The 18,805-nt window shown below is 43.4% G+C and overlaps 1 protein-coding gene across 3 annotated transcripts; it reads left to right on the forward strand.

The window, feature by feature from the left end:
- The first annotated feature begins 329 nt into the window (after window positions 1–329).
- LOC128218200 (testin-like) lies at window positions 330–18,284 on the forward strand. Of its 3 annotated transcripts, XM_052925799.1 has the most exons (8): window positions 331–627; window positions 10,926–11,020; window positions 11,278–11,482; window positions 11,803–12,030; window positions 12,236–12,451; window positions 12,813–12,971; window positions 14,284–14,344; window positions 16,649–16,787. In XM_052925799.1, the coding sequence occupies exons 1-7, from the start codon at window positions 586–588 to the stop codon at window positions 14,311–14,313; spliced, it is 975 nt and encodes a 324-aa protein (XP_052781759.1). In that variant the 5' UTR covers window positions 331–585; the 3' UTR covers window positions 14,314–14,344; window positions 16,649–16,787. The 3 variants fall into 3 exon arrangements, with proteins under 3 accessions (XP_052781757.1, XP_052781759.1, XP_052781758.1); XM_052925797.1 differs by lacking the exon at window positions 14,284–14,344 and having other exon boundaries at window positions 330–627; window positions 16,649–18,284; XM_052925798.1 differs by lacking the exons at window positions 331–627; window positions 14,284–14,344 and adding an exon at window positions 2,704–2,766 and having other exon boundaries at window positions 16,649–18,284.
- The last annotated feature ends 521 nt before the right edge of the window (window positions 18,285–18,805 follow it).

Raw genomic sequence — 18,805 nt, forward strand, 5'->3', positions numbered from 1 at the left:
ATAGTGACAACTGAATCCGACAAATATACATGTAGCCGATCTGTACTGCATCACTGTCCTGACCAGACAGCTTATTCCAGCACCTCCTAAAATACGAACGCAGACATCAATATACATGTAGTGCCATGCATCATAAGTAAAACTAAACTACGTCCGATTTAAAATAATAATGAATATGCGTCTATTGGGTCCATACATTACCCCACCTCTTCCCCTGCAACTGCATCGCCGCAGCTCGTACGTGTGACATCGTCTTCCCACGGGTACCAGTTTTGTACGGCGCGGTACCGGTGCTTATCATCGGTCTGTGCCCACAGCACCAAAACAACAAGTCACTTCTCTGCCTAGAACCTGTTACACACACCTATAATAAACACGAAATGCAACAGTATTGCTGTAATTAACTGTTATGGGTTTTACGCGAACATAAAGCATAGCTGGTGGATTGGTACTCAACGTTTCTGAGACAAATGTGATGTGTTAGTTCAGGAACACATGTAATCCACAACATTAATGTTTGTTTCGTTACAGTGTTACGCATTTCATACAAAATACTGAAAATAGGGATTATCAAAGGAGTTGAGCATGGCGGCAAATCAGATGTTCTACAGACCGACTGTGGGACCGGTTAGTACCGTTTGTCAAACACATCATTTATAACGTAGGGTCTATGCTATTCATGTCATTGAAACCGTAATTGTTGATGTTGACAATTTCAGCTCAATTATTTATTTAATCTGATTAGAAGAGCACGACGTATACGTCTTTTTTCATTTAAAAAAGTTATAATTTATGGTATACCAGAGAGTGGTTTAGACTGGATTATATATAACTTTCAGAGCAAATAAATCAGTCATAACTTAATTCGATCTGTCTCGTGCAAGAAATAGTTTTACAAAGGTCTGGGCAACTGCAGCTTGTGGCTGTCGTTTACTTTAGATGCAAATAGAAGCATGCATTGAATTTGAGCTTAACAGAATATTGCATACACTTTTCAAGACGTAAGTTGTCCTTCAAAAAACCCTGCCAAGTAAACCAACACGGCCTCGTATCACACACCAGCAACCAACACGGCCTCGTATCACACACCAGCAACCAACACGGCCTCGTATCACACACCAGCAACCAACACGGCCTCGTATCACACACCAGCAACCAACACGGCCTCGTATCACACATCAGCAACCAACACGGCCTCGTATCACACATCAGCAACCAACACGGCCTCGTATCACACATCAGCAACCAACACGGCCTCGTATCACACATCAGCAACCAACACGGCCTCGTATCACACATCAGCAACCAACACGGCCTCGTATCACACATCAGCAACCAACACGGCCTCGTATCACACATCAGCAACCAACACGGCCTCGTATCACACATCAGCAACCAACACGGCCTCGTATCACACATCAGCAACCAACACGGCCTCGTATCACATCAGCAACCAACACGGCCTCGTATCACATCAGCAACCAACACGGCCTCGTATCAAATCAGCAACCAACACGGCCTCGTATCACATCAGCAACCAACACGGCCTCGTATAACACATCAGCAACCAACACGGCCTCGTATCACACATCAGCAACATCATTTTCAAACGGAAAGCATACAGTAGTTTTTACATCCCTTAATTCCAAATTCAAGCAATTCGTCATTCCGATTGGGCTCGAAGGTCGACCTTTACGTGCCTCAGAGTAGATGCATTCATCTAGCCCCAGTTTCTCGAAGATCTACATGATTTACTGAACTGTGAGAGTACTTTGTTTTAAATCATGTTTTAATATGCTTAAAAAGAAATGGTAACGAATTCTGATAATTTATCATTATTTTTTTTAATTAATTGTAACCAAATTGTGTGGTCAGTAATTATCAAACATTTAACGAATGGCCGACGTACATTTTATTGCTCCAAATGAATACATACACATGTATAGTAATTTAATAAACATACATTTTGAGTGATAAACCTTTAACTACTTCCTAAATAATACATTTATGGAAAAAATGAAAAACTGATAACAAGATTGTAATCGTGTATTCGATAGATATAAACGCAAAAATATTAAATGATTGGTGAATGCTAAAAGTTTACTGTGATCTACTATAGTCTCATAAGGTAGAAATACCATGCTTTCTGCGCCTATTTTTCAAGTAAAACTCGGTATCCTTCATAAGAACCATTGTCGTCGACACCCTTTTGGTATATCAAAACATTATTTTGTATTAATTGTATTGTTATTGTATTTATATGGGAGTAAGAGTGCATCTTTAAGTATATTCGAGAAACTGGAGCCTGGTTGTCAATGTCATGGTGTCAATCTACCGTGCTCTTGTCCGCACACATTCCCTCTAACATAGGCATCATAGAAAATCATATCTCATGTGAAGTTTGAAGGCCCCCAAGTGAGGAAAACTGCCTGGTGATGTTCTTGCTCACATGTTAAACTTCAGAATTAGGTTCCAACATTCCAGCAAATTAACATTAGTGGAATCGCGGGCGTTCGCGTATCTATTTATTAGTGCCGAAGATAACGTATTCTTCCCAAAACATTTTAAAAATGCTCACAATCTTTGCTCGCTGTTCATCTCCAGTACTTATCAAATATTTTTAATTCAGTTTCCATGGGAACCTCTATATCTACGATTACAGAAATGATATCTTAACTCTTTGGAGAATTTTCTTGAAGTAGTTTTTCATTATTTGACGTGTCAATATTCACGTGGACTGCACGGATCATGGATGCTTCAGAACACGTAGGTGTATTTTTTTTATTTCATATGAAAATTATATAGCACACCATTGGTTTGAAAAAGTCATGGCAACGGAAATAGCTTTAATTTGAAAGGTGCACTATGTTGGTGATCTCCATAAGATCGTGAAGTTGGAATACTGTTCTCGGTCAATCAAGGTACGTGTTGTATAAAAACTAAAAAGCCTCGAAAAATCAACCATTCTGTGGAAATGTATTTGTTAGAAATTGCAAAACAGGAAAACACCTGTTAAAGATGTTTATTCGTTTGTGTTTTTGCTGTTTTATGAGTTTTGCGGTCTCCTACCACGAAGATATTCAGAAATTATTGAAAGACTGTAATGCCACCAAAATTAAGAAAAACGTTTCGCTCTTTGTTCCTGCTAAGTACGAATTCTTCATAATTACGGGCATAAAATCCAGGGCTTAACTATGAATTACCACTTGTTAGGTTTTGAGAGGGAAATTGGTAATGGTTCAAGAGAAACAGCCAACTCTGGAGTGTTTATGGAATCGGTGCTAATGATTAAGCAATCCAGGTCATACTCCTCGATCAGGGGCTTAGGGATGCTCGTGGACGGTCAGGGGCTAGGGTGCTCATAGGTTGGGATGCTCGTGGACGGTCAGGGGCTAGGGTTCTCATAGGTTGGGATGCTCGTGAACGGTCAGGGGCTAGGATGCTCATAGGTTGGGATGCTCGTGAACGGTCAGGGGCTAGGGTGCTCATAGGTTGGGATGCTCGTGGACGATCAGGGGCTAGGGTGCTCATAGGTTGGGATGCTCGTGGACGGTCAGGGGCAGAGTGCTCATAGGTTGGGATGCTCGTGGACGGTCAGGGGCTAGGGTGCTCATAGGTTGGGATGCTCGTGGACGGTCAGGGGCTAGGGTGCTCATAGGTTGGGATGCTCGTGGACGATCAGGGGTAGGACATGGCTAGAAGAGTTCTGGGGTAGTGCTGCTCAGGGGTAGGTATGACATGGCTAGGAGTGCTCAGGGGTAGTGGTACTCAGGGGTAGGTATGACATGGCTAGGAGTGCTCAGGGGTAGCGGTCCCCAGGGGTGGGTAGGACGTGGCTAGGAGTGCTCTGGGGTAGTGGTGCTCAGGGGTAGGTATGACATGGCTAGGAGTGCTCAGAGGTAGTGGTCCCCAGGGGTGGGTATGACATGGCTAGGAGTGCTCTGGGGTAGCGGTCCCCAGGGTTGGGTATGACATGGCTAGGAGTGCTCAGAGGTAGTGGTACTCAGGGGTAGGTATGACATGGCTAGGAGTGCTCAGGGGTAGCGGTCCCCAGGGGTGGGTATGACATGGCTAGGAGTGCTCAGGGGTAGTGGTACTCAGGGGTAGGTATGACATGGCTAGGAGTGCTCAGGGGTAGCGGTCCCCATGGGTGGGTAGGACGTGGCTAGGAGTGCTCAGGGGTAGCGGTCCCCATGGGTGGGTAGGACGTGGCTAGGAGTGCTCAGGGGTAGTGGTGCTGAGGGGTAGGTATGACATGGCTAGGAGTGCTCTGGGGTAGTGGTGCTCAGGGGTAGGTAGGGCATGGCTAGGAGTGCTCAGAGGTAGTGGAGCTTACGATAGGTAGGACGTGGCTAGGAGTGCTCAGGGGTAGTGGTTGTCAGGGGTAGTGGTGCTCAGTTGTAGGTAGGACATGGCTAGGAGTGCTCAGGGGTAGCGGTGCTCAGGGGTAGGTATGACATGGCTAGGAGTGCTCTGGGGTAGTGGTGCTCAGGGGTAGGTATGACATGTCTAGGACTGCTCAGGTGTAGTTGTAGTCACAGTAGGTAGGACATGTCTAGGAGTGCTCAGAGGTAGTGGAGCTCACGATAGATAGGACGTGGCAAGGAGTGCTCTGGGGTAGTGGTTCTCAGAGGTAGTGGAGCTTACGATAGGTAGGACGTGGCTAGGAGTGCTCAGGGGTAGTGGTTGTCAGGGGTAGTTGTGCTCAGTTGTAGGTAGGACGTGGCTAGGAGTGCTCAGGGGTAGCGGTGCTCAGGGGTAGGTAGGACATGGCTAGGAGTGCTCTGGGGTAGTGGTGCTCAGGGGTAGGTATGACATGGCTAGGACTGCTCAGGTGTAGTTGTAGTCACAGTAGGTAGGACATGTCTAGGAGTGCTCAGAGGTAGTGGAGCTCACGATAGATAGGACGTGGCAAGGAGTGCTCTGGGGTAGTGGTTCTCAGAGGTAGTGGAGCTTACGATAGGTAGGACGTGGCTAGGAGTGCTTAGGGGTAGTGGTTGTCAGGGGTAGTGGTGCTCAGTTGTAGGTAGGACGTGGCTAGGAGTGCTCAGGGGTAGCGGTGCTCAGGGGTAGGTATGACATGTCTAGGAGTGCTCTGGGGTAGTGGTGCTCAGGGGTAGGTATGACATGTCTAGGACTGCTCAGGTGTAGTTGTAGTCACAGTAGGTAGGACATGTCTAGGAGTGCTCAGAGGTAGTGGAGCTCACGATAGATAGGACGTGGCAAGGAGTGCTCTGGGGTAGTGGTGCTCAGGGGTAGGTAGGGCATGGCTAGGAGTGCTCTGTGGTAGTGCTGCTCAGGGGTAGGTAGGACATGGCTAGGAGTGCTCAGGGGTAGTGGTGCTCAGGGGTAGGTAGGACGTGGCTAGGAGTGCTCTGGGGTAGTGGTGGTCAGGGATAGGTAGGACATGGCTAGGAGTGCTCTGGGGTAGTGGTGCTCAGGGGTAGGTAGGACATGGCTAGGAGTGCTCTGGGGTAGTGCTGCTCAGGGGTAGGTAGGACGTGGCTAGGAGTGCTTAGAGGTAGTGGTGCTCATGGGTAGGTAGGACATGGCTAGGAGTGCTCTTGGGGTAGCGCTGCTCAGGGGTAGGTAGGACATGGCTAGGAGTGCTCTGGGGTAGTGGAGCTCACGATACGTAGGACGTGGCAAGGAGTGCTCTGGGGTAGTGGTGCTCAGGGGTAGGTAGGGCATGGCTAGGAGTGCTCAGAGGTAGTGGAGCTTACGATAGGTAGGACGTGGCTAGGAGTGCTCTGGGGTAGTGGTGCTCAGGGGTAGGTAGGACATGGCTAGGAGTGCTTAGGGGTAGTGGTGCTCATGGGTAGGTAGGACATGGCTAGGAGTGCTCTGTGGTAGTGCTGCTCAGGGGTAGGTAGGACATGGCTAGGAGTGCTCAGGGGTAGTGGTGCTCAGGGGTAGGTAGGACGTGGCTAGGAGTGCTTAGAGGTAGTGGTGCTCATGGGTAGGTAGGACATGGCTAGGAGTGCTCTGGGGTAGTGCTGCTCAGGGGTAGGTAGGACATGGCTAGGAGTGCTCAGGGGTAGTGGTGCTCAGGGGTAGGTAGGACGTGGCTAGGAGTGCTCTGGGGTAGTGGTGGTCAGGGATAGGTAGGACATGGCTAGGAGTGCTCTGGGGTAGTGGTGCTCAGGGGTAGGTAGGACATGGCTAGGAGTGCTCTGGGGTAGTGCTGCTCAGGGGTAGGTAGGACGTGGCTAGGAGTGCTGAGGGGTAGTGGTGCTCATGGGTAGGTAGGGCATGGCTAGGAGTGCTCTTGGGGTAGCGCTGCTCAGGGGTAGGTAGGACATGGCTAGGAGTGCTCTGGGGTAGTGGAGCTCGCGATACGTAGGACGTGGCAAGGAGTGCCCTGGGGTAGTGGTGCTCAGGGGAAGGTAGGGCATGGCTAGGAGTGCTCAGAGGTAGTGGAGCCTGCAATAGGCAGGACGTGGCTAGGAGTTCTCTGGGGTAGTGGTGCTCAGGGGTAGGTAGGACATGGCTAGGAGTGCTTAGGGGTAGTGGAGCTCACGATATATAGGACGTGGCAAGGAGTGCCCTCGGGTAGTGGTGCTCAGGGGAAGGTAGGGCATGACTAGGAGTGCTCAGAGGTAGTGGAGCCTGCAATAGGTAGGACATGGCTAGGAGTGCTCTGGGGTAGTGGTGCTCAGGGGTAGGTAGGACATGGCTAGGAGTGCTCAGAGGTAGTGGAGCTTACGATAGGTAGGACGTGGCTAGGAGTGCTCTGGGGTAGTGGTGCTCAGGGGTAGGTAGGACATGGCTAGGAGTGCTCAGGGGTACTGGTGCTCATGGTATGTTGCGCAGGGGCAGAGGTGCTCAGGGGTTGGTAGAACATGTGTAGGAGTGCGCAGGGGTAGCGGTGTTCACAGAACGTTTTTAAGGGGTATAGGGGCTTAGGTGGGGTGGTGCTCAGAAAATTATATTTTTAATTAACGAAATACTTACTTTATTAGCCCGATTGCACAGAACTTTGTTACGGTTAAAAACGTCGTTAACTTCATCGTTGTTAACTTTCAAATCGCTGGAAGTTAATGGATACACTTGTGATCTGCTGTATTTATAGCAAGATTTGAGACAACTGTTTCAGCTGTACATGTTTATAATTATGTGAGCGATCATCAAATGTTTCGCATTTAAAGAATATCAAGGATGTTATTAACCAGGTTGTAAACTTTATGAAAGTTTCGATCAATCGGTCCATAATATTAATAAGATAAATGTTCCTGACAAAATAAATGTGTCTCATTGGACGATTTTATAAGAAGTGATTCTATACATTTCCCATAAAAATCAAATGTGTAAAAATCAACTTTTGCGCAAAATAATAAGCGGGGTTTAAAGTGAAGGCCTGTTTTACCTTTTTATTTTGTTTTTACAATACATTGTACATATTTCGATTGCGTCCATTTTTAAATCTCAAATTAGCCAGACAAGGTGCGTTGCTGTTGAGACACATCAGATGTAAAGGTAAGCCAATTTGGTGTTCAAAATAATCCCCTGGCGAGCCAGCTCCTGCCTGTTTGCTGTTTGTATTACTTGCTGATGAACCTGCTGGCTGGGTGTATGATCCTGATTGATGGTATCGGCGGAGTGATTGTTTACACGGTTGTCATCAGGTGCACTCATATCTCCCAACAAACATAGACTGGCATCGAGCTTTAATATTTATTCCGTTGAGTATCGTCCATCGATGGAATAAACTTGGCACCCGCCTCATCCTAGACCAGTACGTAAAGGAGTTGATTTGGGCATGTTTTATTTCTAGTAACGGAACATTCAATTCCATTCGCCAACGCAGGCCTTCTGAAACGCAGGCCTTCTGAAAGCGTATGGTCTCAACTGTATAGTATGATTGCAAAATGTTTACGATATTCTTAAGTCATCCATTAAGATATAACGGTATAATTTATTTAATTTGTATGTGTAAGGTTGCCAAGTTCCTCGTGTCGTGCTTATATAGCCTCAAACTCTCAATAGATCCCGTGTCTATCGGAATGCGGCAGCACATCTACCCTTGGTACCCCACCCACCTAATTGTCGAGGCTATGGCAGTATGTGTCACTATGTAAAAAGTTGTCATGAGTAGAATTCTAAATGAATGAACGGTTGAGCTTGAGCAAGCGCAGTGTATCGAATGGGGAACCAATGATGTAGTTTACTGAATGACTTGAGCAAGCGCAGTGTATCGAATGGGGAACCAATGATGTAGTTTACTGAATGACTTGAGCAAGCGCAGTGTATCGAATGGGGAACCAATGATGCAGTTTACTGAATGACTTGAGCAAGCGCAGTGTATCGAATGGGGAACCAATGATGTAGTTTACTGAATGACTTGAGCAAGCGCAGTGTATCGAATGGGGAACCAATGATGTAGTTTACTGAATGACTTGAGCAAGCTCAGTGTATCGAATGGGGGAACCAATGATGTAGTTTACTGAATGACTTGAGCAAGCCCAGTGTATCGAATGGGGAACCAATGATGCAGTTTGCATCATTGGTTCCCCATTCGATACACTGCGCTTGCTCAAGTCATTGGTTCCCCATTCGATACACTGCGCTTGCTCAAGTCATTCAGTAGTTTACTGAATGACTTGAGCAAGCGCAGTGTATCGAATGGGGAACCAATGATGTAGTTTACTGAATGACTTGAGCAAGCTCAGTGTATCGAATGGGGAACCAATGATGTAGTTTACTGAATGACTTGAGCTAACGCAGTGTATCGAATGGGGAACCAATGATGTAGTTTACTGAATGACCTGAGCTAACGCAGTGTATCGAATGGGGAACCAATGATGTAGTTTACTGAATGACTTGAGCAAGCGCAGTGTATCGAATGGGGAACCAATGATGTAGTTTACTGAATGACTTGAGCTAACGCAGTGTACTGAATAGCTCAAACAAACAATGGCTCGAACAAATGCCATCTACTGAATGGCTTAAAACGAACGAATGGCTCGAACAAATACCGTCTCGTGATGGGTCAAAACAAACGAATGGCTCGAACAATACCGTCTACTGAATGGCTCAAACGTACGAATGGCTCAAACAAATAATAGCGGCAGTGTGGCTCGTGTACTGAACTGCTCGAATAACCGCAAATGCAATGTACTGTTTGGCTCGTAAATGGTGTGTACTAAATTGCTCGAACGAACGTAGTATATTGATTGGCTCGTAAATGCAGTTTACTGAATTGCTCGAACGAACGCAATGTACTTAATGACTCGAGCAAATGCAGACACGGTAAAGAATGATAACAACTGAACATTGATTCAGGTTGTGAGAAATTAACTAACATGACAAGGCAGACCAAAGTTCCAATACTGTTTGTTTAAAAGTTTTTACATAATGTTTACGAATACTGCGTTCACCACGTGCACAAAACGCACCACGTGCACAAAACGCCATATTCAGAGTGAAAAGGAATGATGTACATTGTTGTTTGACCGTTATTATGAACTAATCTAAAACAATATAAGGAGTGCAACACCTTAACCAGACGTCCGAACCTCCACATCAATGCTTATACCAGCATGCATGCAAGTTATTACACTAAATGATCAGACATTGGTGATGGTTTCTCAAACCATACCGTCGGTAATCAACGCTAAATCTAGTACATCTTTGAGTCATTTATTTATCATGTGAGAACGCAAAAAGCTGGACTTAGCCCAAACTTTGAGTCACCGAGCAAGGTAGAGATCTGTTACCATGCATGAGTAATTACCAGGATTGCAAATAGAACAATTATATATGCTTGAACAACGTGCAGATCCTCTAATTGTTTCACAGTCTCTCAAAATCATAACTATCGTTCTGCCTTAAGAAATAAAATATTTAATATTGTTACATACGTGTATACAGTCGTATCAAACCTCCTACGCTTGTTCGCCGTAAGATGTTTACCTTACCTGGTAGACATTTGATTCAGAAGAAAAATGCAAGTTCCAGACCCTAATTTCAATGATTTTGGCGTCGTAAGTTCAGATTAAACGTTATTTCTAACACCAGAGCGATTTCGAAATCTCGGGTTGTGTTCAGTCAAAATTATTGTTCTCACCAGAAGGTGATACATTTTATAAAAACTTAGAAAATCGTTTGAAAATTGAAAAGCCGTATGATAATAGGTTTTTCCCTATTGTGTCTGTACGTGCTACGAACCCCCCCCCCCCCCCCCACACACACCCACCCACCCACCACATCCCCCCAAAAAAGAAAAAAAAGCATCCACCACTGAAAATGAGAACAGGAAAAGGAGAAATAGTTGGGAAAATAACATTCAGAAAAAAGTTTGACGGAAGTACAAAAACTGGGGTCAGGTGGAAAAAAGGGACAGGCGGGAAACTGGAAACATTTTTTTCAGTTTACACCTTACGTTTTATAAACAGTTGTAATTCTCAGTATTTACAATGAAGACTATGCATACCGTTTGTCACAAGAAACAAAGATGTTGTCTGCAAGATGCATTTGTATTATTTTTTCTTCCGCTGATAAGTCGTCTGCAACCGTATCAGAGTGTTTTACGGTGTCTGCACGTGCCCTGCAGATAAGCAGACGACAGGGAATGGCTCTTGATTTTAGAGAGACCGCAAAACATCTAGGAATTTGGCGAACGATTGATTTTAAAGACGACTATACAGTGCGATAGGGACGACTGTACAGTGCGATAGGGACCATTACACAAAACATCATTGTATGGCGTCCTGATCTTAAATGAAAACAAGATAAAGACACTGTAGCCTCTAAAGTCAAAAAGGCTTTTAGAACATTTGACCTCATGTCACTTTTTGAACTAACATATCCCATGCTCGAACTTGGTTTTATGAAAATTATCAGTTTAAAAAAACCACACACACATTAGAAAAATGCATCTGAGCAAGCAAATAATGATACATTAATTTCCTTTTGTTTTTCCCCAGAGTTGCAGCGAGGGGGTGGCCGGAAGTTTCGGGGAGCGACCGCGGTGTCTGAAGTGTGGGGACCGCTGTCCAGGCCTTGATATGCACTACTGGAGGTGGGTGTACTCTTTAGTGTTGGTAAGGCTGTAAGCGTTGAGAAATGTCGCACAAGCCCTTACGGTTTCATATCTTTATAGTTAAGGGAAGGGAGTTATGTTTATCTGTTTTACCTACATGTAGCGTATGTGTTATTTTACTACAATTTAAGACTCATGATTGGTGCAAAAACCACAACTGTCCAGTATCCGTATTCAGAACTGTTATAGTCCTCCTCGCTCGGATAGTTTAGATGTTTTTTTCTTCTTTGTCGCAGAAAAATTTGCAAGCACTGTCGCTGTGGACCAGAGGACCATGACCTTACAGACGAGGACGACCGTCAGTTGTCAAGGAAACCACGTGACCCACGCGAGCTGTCGACAAGAATACACAAGCTAAATATAGACGACCCTGCCGTACAGTCAGAAATTGTAACGCCCGAAAACGATCTCGTTATCCACAGAATAGTCTCAGAAAACCTTGTAAGAACCTTAGATCAGGCCATCCTTTAATAATTATCTGTTTCCTGTTTCACATCATTGCTATAAGGTGCATGCTTCAGAATTTCTTTTATTATTTTTTATTAAATACTCCCTACCATCCTACCTACGTGCTTCCGAACATATTATGAATATGATCTGTACAAACAAACATTTTTTTCTGGCCTTAAACATTTTAGATTAAATGTGTAGCGATTGACATATTGCGATGATTATCTAAATTGGTTCATAAAATCCACATAATTCCTATATCGTTGTGGAAAATCTTAAGAAAACGATGCAAACTTAATATCTCTTTCCAGCGTTCCCAGCAGTACGTCTCTATGCTTCCAAAAGACAAGCAGCTGTTCGCGGCTCAACTGCGCAGACGCCAGCTGCAGCGCCAACTTCCGCTACACGACCTGCACGCGCGCTTCTGCGACAGTCTTACGGAGAAGGAAGGGCACAAGTTCCAGAAGTTCGCGGAGAAACGGCGGAACAAGGCGGCCGGTATCGGCACCGTTGGGGCCGTCCCGGAAAAACCTCCAACTGTAAGACTCGCTTTACCACGTCCTAACAGCAAACCTCATTGCAGCATGTTCCATGTTCGAAAGCAACTAATTCACAAGATGTTTCGACAGTTTATTACTAAATGATGAACTTGTATTAAACAACGAGACTAATGATGTTCAGACTTACTACTACCTAACGTTTTTGAGAAATAGTGTAGATATTCTTTATATTTATTGCATGTAGCGGTGTCATCGATGCGACCTCACAATTGACCCAAAGTCGTTTGCGATGCTGACGTCACGACTGGGCGGAACTGCGTGTTTCCATACGGGCTGTTTCACGTGCGCCACGTGCCGTGAGCTCCTAGTGGACAACATATATTTCTGTCGCGGTGGTGACATTTATTGTGGCCGCCATTACGCCGAGCTTATTTACCCGAGGTGTTCAGCTTGTGATGAGGTAAGCATGTTCAATAGTATTTGTCTATCTTCTAGGACTTAATGGCAAGGGGTGCCCTTGAACAACGTCTTGGAGACCTTAGTATTTATAGTTCAAAAAGTCATCACCATGCTGACTGTTATCGCCTATTGTGGGTACGATTACGACTACTCCATTCTATTTTCCTGATGGTAACCAATGACTATCTTATTAATCCACACTGTATCGAACTCAAACAATTTAACAGTATATACATATGATAGATATAGATATTTATCATCTCATATTTTTATCTAATTAAAGAGTTTAATAATTTGAGATTAATATTATCCCAATCTTTTCAAAACTAAGTATCTGATTAACAATGCATCCCCAATCACAGATCATATTCTCGCGCGAGTACACACAGGCGGAGAACCAGTCTTGGCACGTGCAGCACTTCTGTTGCTGGTACTGCGACACACCCCTGGCGGGCCTCCGATACATCGCCCAACAGAACAACCCATACTGTGTTCAGTGCTTCGATAGGCTGTATAGCAAGGTAACCATGGTCAATGCGTACTGGGCACTGAGAACTGAGTTCGGAAATAATGAAATGGCGCAACCATCACGAGACCAGTCAGGGGCGTAGCTCGACGAAGGCATGGTGTAGTTCCTTTATGGTATGCGTTTGGCAAGCTTCCCGGGGTTTATGTAAATATAAGACTGCTTGTGGCAACAGCGATCAGTTCGAAAGTATGTATGTTCGGGTCTGCAGTGCCTACGTTGAGCTGCGCTTGTGGCATATGTGGGTGGGGTGGACGCTGTGGTGGGATGGAAATTGCAGGTCATACGTTTGTGCTCCAATTCGTCAGGTCTTGTGAATTATTGTTGCTGGTTGAATTTTCGACTGTTTGGTGAAATATTTCAAACCTAGCTCATATAGCAGGGACAATTTGTTTGAACAAAGCGGATCAATTATTAAGATCATTACACTCATGCCAGGGCCTAAACAAATACATTTGGTTCGGGTTACCCGACCCTACATACGGAAAAGGCGCCGACTCGTTTTAAAAGTCAGTTTGAAAATTGTTTTTGAAAAACAAAAAACAAAACACTAAAACTAAAATAAATATTTTTTTAATTGCTTTTCACTTTGTAGTTGAAACCCTGAAATGCTTATACAGATGATACAGAAGATAACTTTAACACCATTATCAAATGATGAAAATGACATTCTTATATAAAGCCTAATAAAAAAAGCCCTACCTACCCTACCTATGTTTGAAAAGGATGTAACCCTAACCAAACATGTTTTAGGCCCAAGTGATATAGCGCTTTTGGTCGTCTTCTAACCGATGAAATTGAAGGCCGGGTGCAGCTCGGCGCCGACTTAGTGTTTAAAAGACCAAAAACAAAAATGCTAACTTTTTTTAGTGTTAAGCGCTAAATGCCTTTAAATAACTCATTTGATAAAACCAATAATTGACTAATGTTGTTTTTGTTGTTAAAGTGGTATTGCGGTGGTTAAAATCTGCTTAATGGATTTTTGTTGTCTTAGCTCTTCTAATTGTTGTTATGTGAATTAGCGCAGCAATCCTATCGGCAGAGGCATCAGTCTGAACAATCAGACGATTTTGCGTTTGACGATTTGGCTAGGGGTTCTTCTCAGCTTGCAATTGATTTTCGTTTTTTTTTACATGTTGTAATTTACTTTTTGATTTAATTCGATAATAATGATGATAACGATACGTGTCTCTTATTTTTGCAAAGATGTTCCAGAGACTGTTAGTGGTTATGTCTTGCCAATACTGGTTGCAATCTCATTACTTAATACATTAAATACGATGAAAAAGACATATTTTGACTTGCAGATTCTCCAAAGGAACGGAGTGCCAGTTTAAGTCTTGGGTCATGTTAAATATACATGTCGTGGTACGTCACTTGTTTGTAGATCTGCACACTGTTTTGTTGGGTTTGACGCTGTATCTGTGTATGTCTCTTCCTATCTCCAGTCTATGGTGGCTGATTCCTTTTGTCTTGCCATACCGAGTATACTATATTGGTCGTTTTGCTATCGTTCTGTCTGAGGCTTCTAGAACATAAAGACAAAATATTTGGAATGAAATGTCATAAACTTCAAAAGCCAAATGGGAGCCAATACGAAAACATGACATTATCTGAAAAGCGCCAGAACGAAAGACGACAAATTATAAAAATCACTTTCAGCTCACCTGAGCAATAATCGTTGGATGTCCGTCGTCCGCCCGTCCGTTCGTCACCAACGATTAGTTTTTTACGCTCTACCAAATTTCGCTCAAGACATACATCATTTTTTTCAGAAAGTTTGTCTCTATAAAATCTAGGTCAAATTGTGGTTAATGGGTTGCGTGCATTTAAAAGTTAGGTCACACTGTCAAATCGAAGAAATACTATGTTAAAACTGTATAGGCCACGATTTTGACCGAATTCTGTGTGAGTATGTATGAGTGCCAAGTCTGAGTGTGGTCATGTTGGATCAAAACAAAGTTACATGGTCAAATAAAGAATTGTGCCTACGCAATATAAGAAAGTAACAATTATTGCCCAAATGCAATAGGTCTTGATCAGAATGTTTGTATCCGTCTAAGCTAGGCCATATTTGGTGTTTGCGGTCAAGAAGGAGGCCACTAGGTAAAATAAAAGAAAACTATTGGTAACTACCTATAATCCACTTTAATGGCACTGTTTCAATTAAACTTTATTCGAATGATTTTCTCTACAAAATTAAGTTCTGTTTTGAAACTTGGTCATGTACGTGCAGTCAAAAGTACACTAGTTAAAACGATAAAAACCTTCTTAACGCTCTAAAATTGTTCCATAAAAAATTAGTCTTGGTCAAAATGTTTTTTTTCATAAATACATATGTTTGGTACATGGAGCCGAAAATAACGTCACAAGGTCAAAATAAAGGGAGCAACCTGGTAACTCCCTTGATGCCAAATTTTTGACACACTTTCAATGAAACTTGCTCAGAATAATTGTCTTCAAAAATATAGTTTAGCTTTGAAACTTTAATTATTGGAAGTCAGAAGCTAGGTCACTTTATCGAATGCTTCACCAACAACTGGTTATGCACCAGTCAATTGTAACCACGCCCCCCCCCAGGTCCGGGGAATAGCCGGGACTTTGACTTTCGCTCCAGCCAACCCCGGGTAAAATCCTCGCCCTGCGGGGACGAACTAATGGTTAAACCCCGGCCAAATGCCCCCGCACCCAAGAGGCTCTGTATAAGGCCCAATCTCCGCTAAATTTGGCGCTATGACAAAACCACCGCAGTCACCCGGCCCTGCGGGGCCACCTGGAAAGTAAAAAACACGGCCCTTTCCCCCGGCTATCCCCGGTATACCCCCGGACCTGGGGGGGGGGGGGGGGCGTGGTTATAATTGATTGGTGCATTACGATGTCAATTATTTGAAAATCACTGCTCCATATTGTCTGCCCAATACTCACCAAACATTGAAAACAATGTTCCCAAGACGAATGATGCTCAGGTGAGCGACATGCGTCCACGCTGGTCCTCTTGTGTTGCTTGTGGCACACGCGACAAACTGAAAACTAGAAACTGGCAGAAATCAGCCACCATAACAATCTTATACTTTTCTCGTAGTCTATTTTGCAGACTTAGCTAGAACTGTAGTATGGTGAAGGCTATTTGTATAGCTTAGAAATTTCTGTCTTAAGAACAACACTATTGCTTGCAAAATTCGAGTTTTATGATAATTATGCACATCGTCTACTACTGAATGATTTTGAATACACCACAAAAAACTGCTTTCAGAATATGTATTTGTGTGAGTCGTCAAGGTGGATTACATACATAGTGTGTGTCGTTTAGCATGACCCAAGCTGTTTCATGTTTTATATAGAGAATGTGTATAGGCTTCCTTGTTCCTTATGAAAATCTCTCCAAATTACTGAAATGCAAACAATGCAAATAAACGTTCCATTTTTAAGAAATTTTATAAATATATGCACAACAATCAGTGTCTTACAATAGTAGATTATATGAATTTCAAAAATAAATGAAGTACATTGTAGAATGCTTTGCCGTTGTGTACGTTATAGTATTGAATGGCGCTCTAAACAACGTGGTAATAGCCGTTTACAAGACCAATACAAACCTAGAATGTATGTTATGTATTGGACAACGTCTTCATAAAACACGCCCATATAGGCGCTTTCCCTTCTCTGATACAGGTGTGTGCCACGTGCGGGCGGACGATCACAGCCGACTCCCCGGGACTGTCACACGGCCCCAACCACTGGCACGCCTGCCCTCACTGCTTCTGCTGCCACTGCTGCCATACCTCACTCATCAACCGCCAGTTCCTTCTCAAGGACGGCCGCCTGTTCTGCAGTACTTCCTGCCGCCATGTATATGACACGGCGCCCCGGAACGCCTTCCCCCGGCCGCCGCTTCATCAACACTGACATCCGCCCGTATTTGTAATAAGACTTGAAAACATTCTGCTGGCTAGAGTCCATGTCACCATTACCTCATGAATAAGCGGTCATGTTTTTGTTATGTCGCTTGCGAAGCATGGCACATGTGGGCACATATTGTCTGATATCGTCCGTGGCGTCATATTTGTATGTCCTTTCTCTAATGTAATCAAGCATCAAGTTGTTTTTTCTCGATATTTTACCAAACATGGTTACATTTTACAATATTCATTCGCATGTTATATCTCGACTGAAGTCGATCGACAGCCAGATGGCACTATTAACTCTAGCTTAATGACCTTGAAATGGTCAAAATTTAACCAAATTTATTTGTGTGTGCTTTGTAACTCGAACATCTCTTTTTTAAATATATATCAAGTTTGGGGACAATGATTTTTGAAATAAAAGCGCGACTCCGTTCGACCACTGTGACAACTAGATCATCCTATTAATTCTTGTGATATGGCCCTTGAATTATCAATGTTCAAACAAATTCACTTTGTCCGCTCTCTAACTTGAACATCTTTTCTCTAATCCTCACCAAACTTGATTACATTGTTTAAGGGAGGAATAATACTTAGAATACTGATTTCGGTTAACAGCCAGGTCACATTTTCCACTCTTGAATAGCCCTTGAAGTTCATGTATTATGTTTGTTCAAGTTAATTTGTCTGTCTCTAACTGGAGCATTTATCAAATCCTTACCAAATAGGATGATACTATTATTTTTTTAAAACATCCAGCTGATCGCATATTTTATTCCGGAATTATGGCTTTATAAATGGTCAGAACTTTACCAAATCCATTTTATCCGCCCTGTAACTTGAGCAGTTCTAATCATTTTCTTACCAAATGTGGCCACATTTTTTGTATGCATAGTTTCTCAACTGTTCACAAGAAACAAGCTCATCCGATTCACACTCTTCATTCAGGTGTTACAGCTCTTATTTTGACCAAAACTGATTCACGTTGGATGCTCCATCATTTCTTATTCAATCTTGACCAAACTTAATATAAATCTATATAGGTATTCTAAAGTAAACAAGTTTGATCGCTGCCAAATTGCAGCATCAACTTTTGGGTTATTGGTCGAATTTGACACTACATCAAATGTTGAAGTACGTGTGACTCCATGAAATTCAATAGTAAAACATATCGCTCTAATTACACCAGTCCTACTCATAGTTCGTATAATTGTATGATAATGTTCAATACCAAAAGAGGGTGCTTCAAGCTGGCAACATATTCAATCCGCCGAATTCTTGTATCACATGTAATTTTCCATTTTGTCAACTATAAATCAAGACATTGCCTTGTTCTATTTGTAGGTAAGATTCTAGTATTTATTGTATTAATGACATTATTTATAGAAATAAAGACAAAAAGATAAGTCGACTTAAATCATACAGAAGTCGAGTCAGAACATGCTTTTGTACCAAGTATGTTTATTATGTTTCTCGGTTTGTTTGAAGATGTTCCTTGCTCATTTTTATGTTGCATGTTAAGCTGAAAGAAACATGAATTTAATTTACATTGTATTCCATTTTTGCTATACTGGTCAAAGGCCAGAATAGCTAATGCAATGGTACAGTGTCCGTCGTCCGTGCGTCATTAAACAACTGCTTGTGAACTTGATACAGTCATCAGTTTTAATTGCATCTTAATCACACTTAAAAAATTTAATAAGCAGTCGTAAGATATCCATGGCAGCGCGGCTCTTCGGTCCTTGGAGATCCGAATAAACCGTCCCGGCCGAGCTGCTCGTCGAGCGGCGGCCAAAGGAACGGGGGTGGGGCAGGCATTTTCAATATCGCCTCGCAGAAGCGTGGAAGAACTTTGAACGGCGGCCACTCAGGGACTAAAATTGCGATCAGGAAGATCAAGGTACCGTTGGACTGATCTCGACAAGCC

Source organism: Mya arenaria, chromosome 14 (assembly GCF_026914265.1).
Source record: "Mya arenaria isolate MELC-2E11 chromosome 14, ASM2691426v1".
In the NCBI taxonomy this organism is placed as follows: domain Eukaryota; kingdom Metazoa; phylum Mollusca; class Bivalvia; order Myida; family Myidae; genus Mya; species Mya arenaria.

Excerpts from the sequence above, each read along its gene's own strand:
- LOC128218200 (XM_052925797.1), top strand. The coding sequence starts at position 586 with ATGGCGGCAAATCAGATGTTCTACAGACCGACTGTGGGACCG. Across the intron at positions 628-10,925 it reads ACAGACCGACTGTGGGACCG|AGTTGCAGCGAGGGGGTGGC; the intron begins GTTAGTACCGTT and ends GTTTTTCCCCAG. Across the intron at positions 12,972-16,648 it reads TCGATAGGCTGTATAGCAAG|GTGTGTGCCACGTGCGGGCG; the intron begins GTAACCATGGTC and ends TCTCTGATACAG.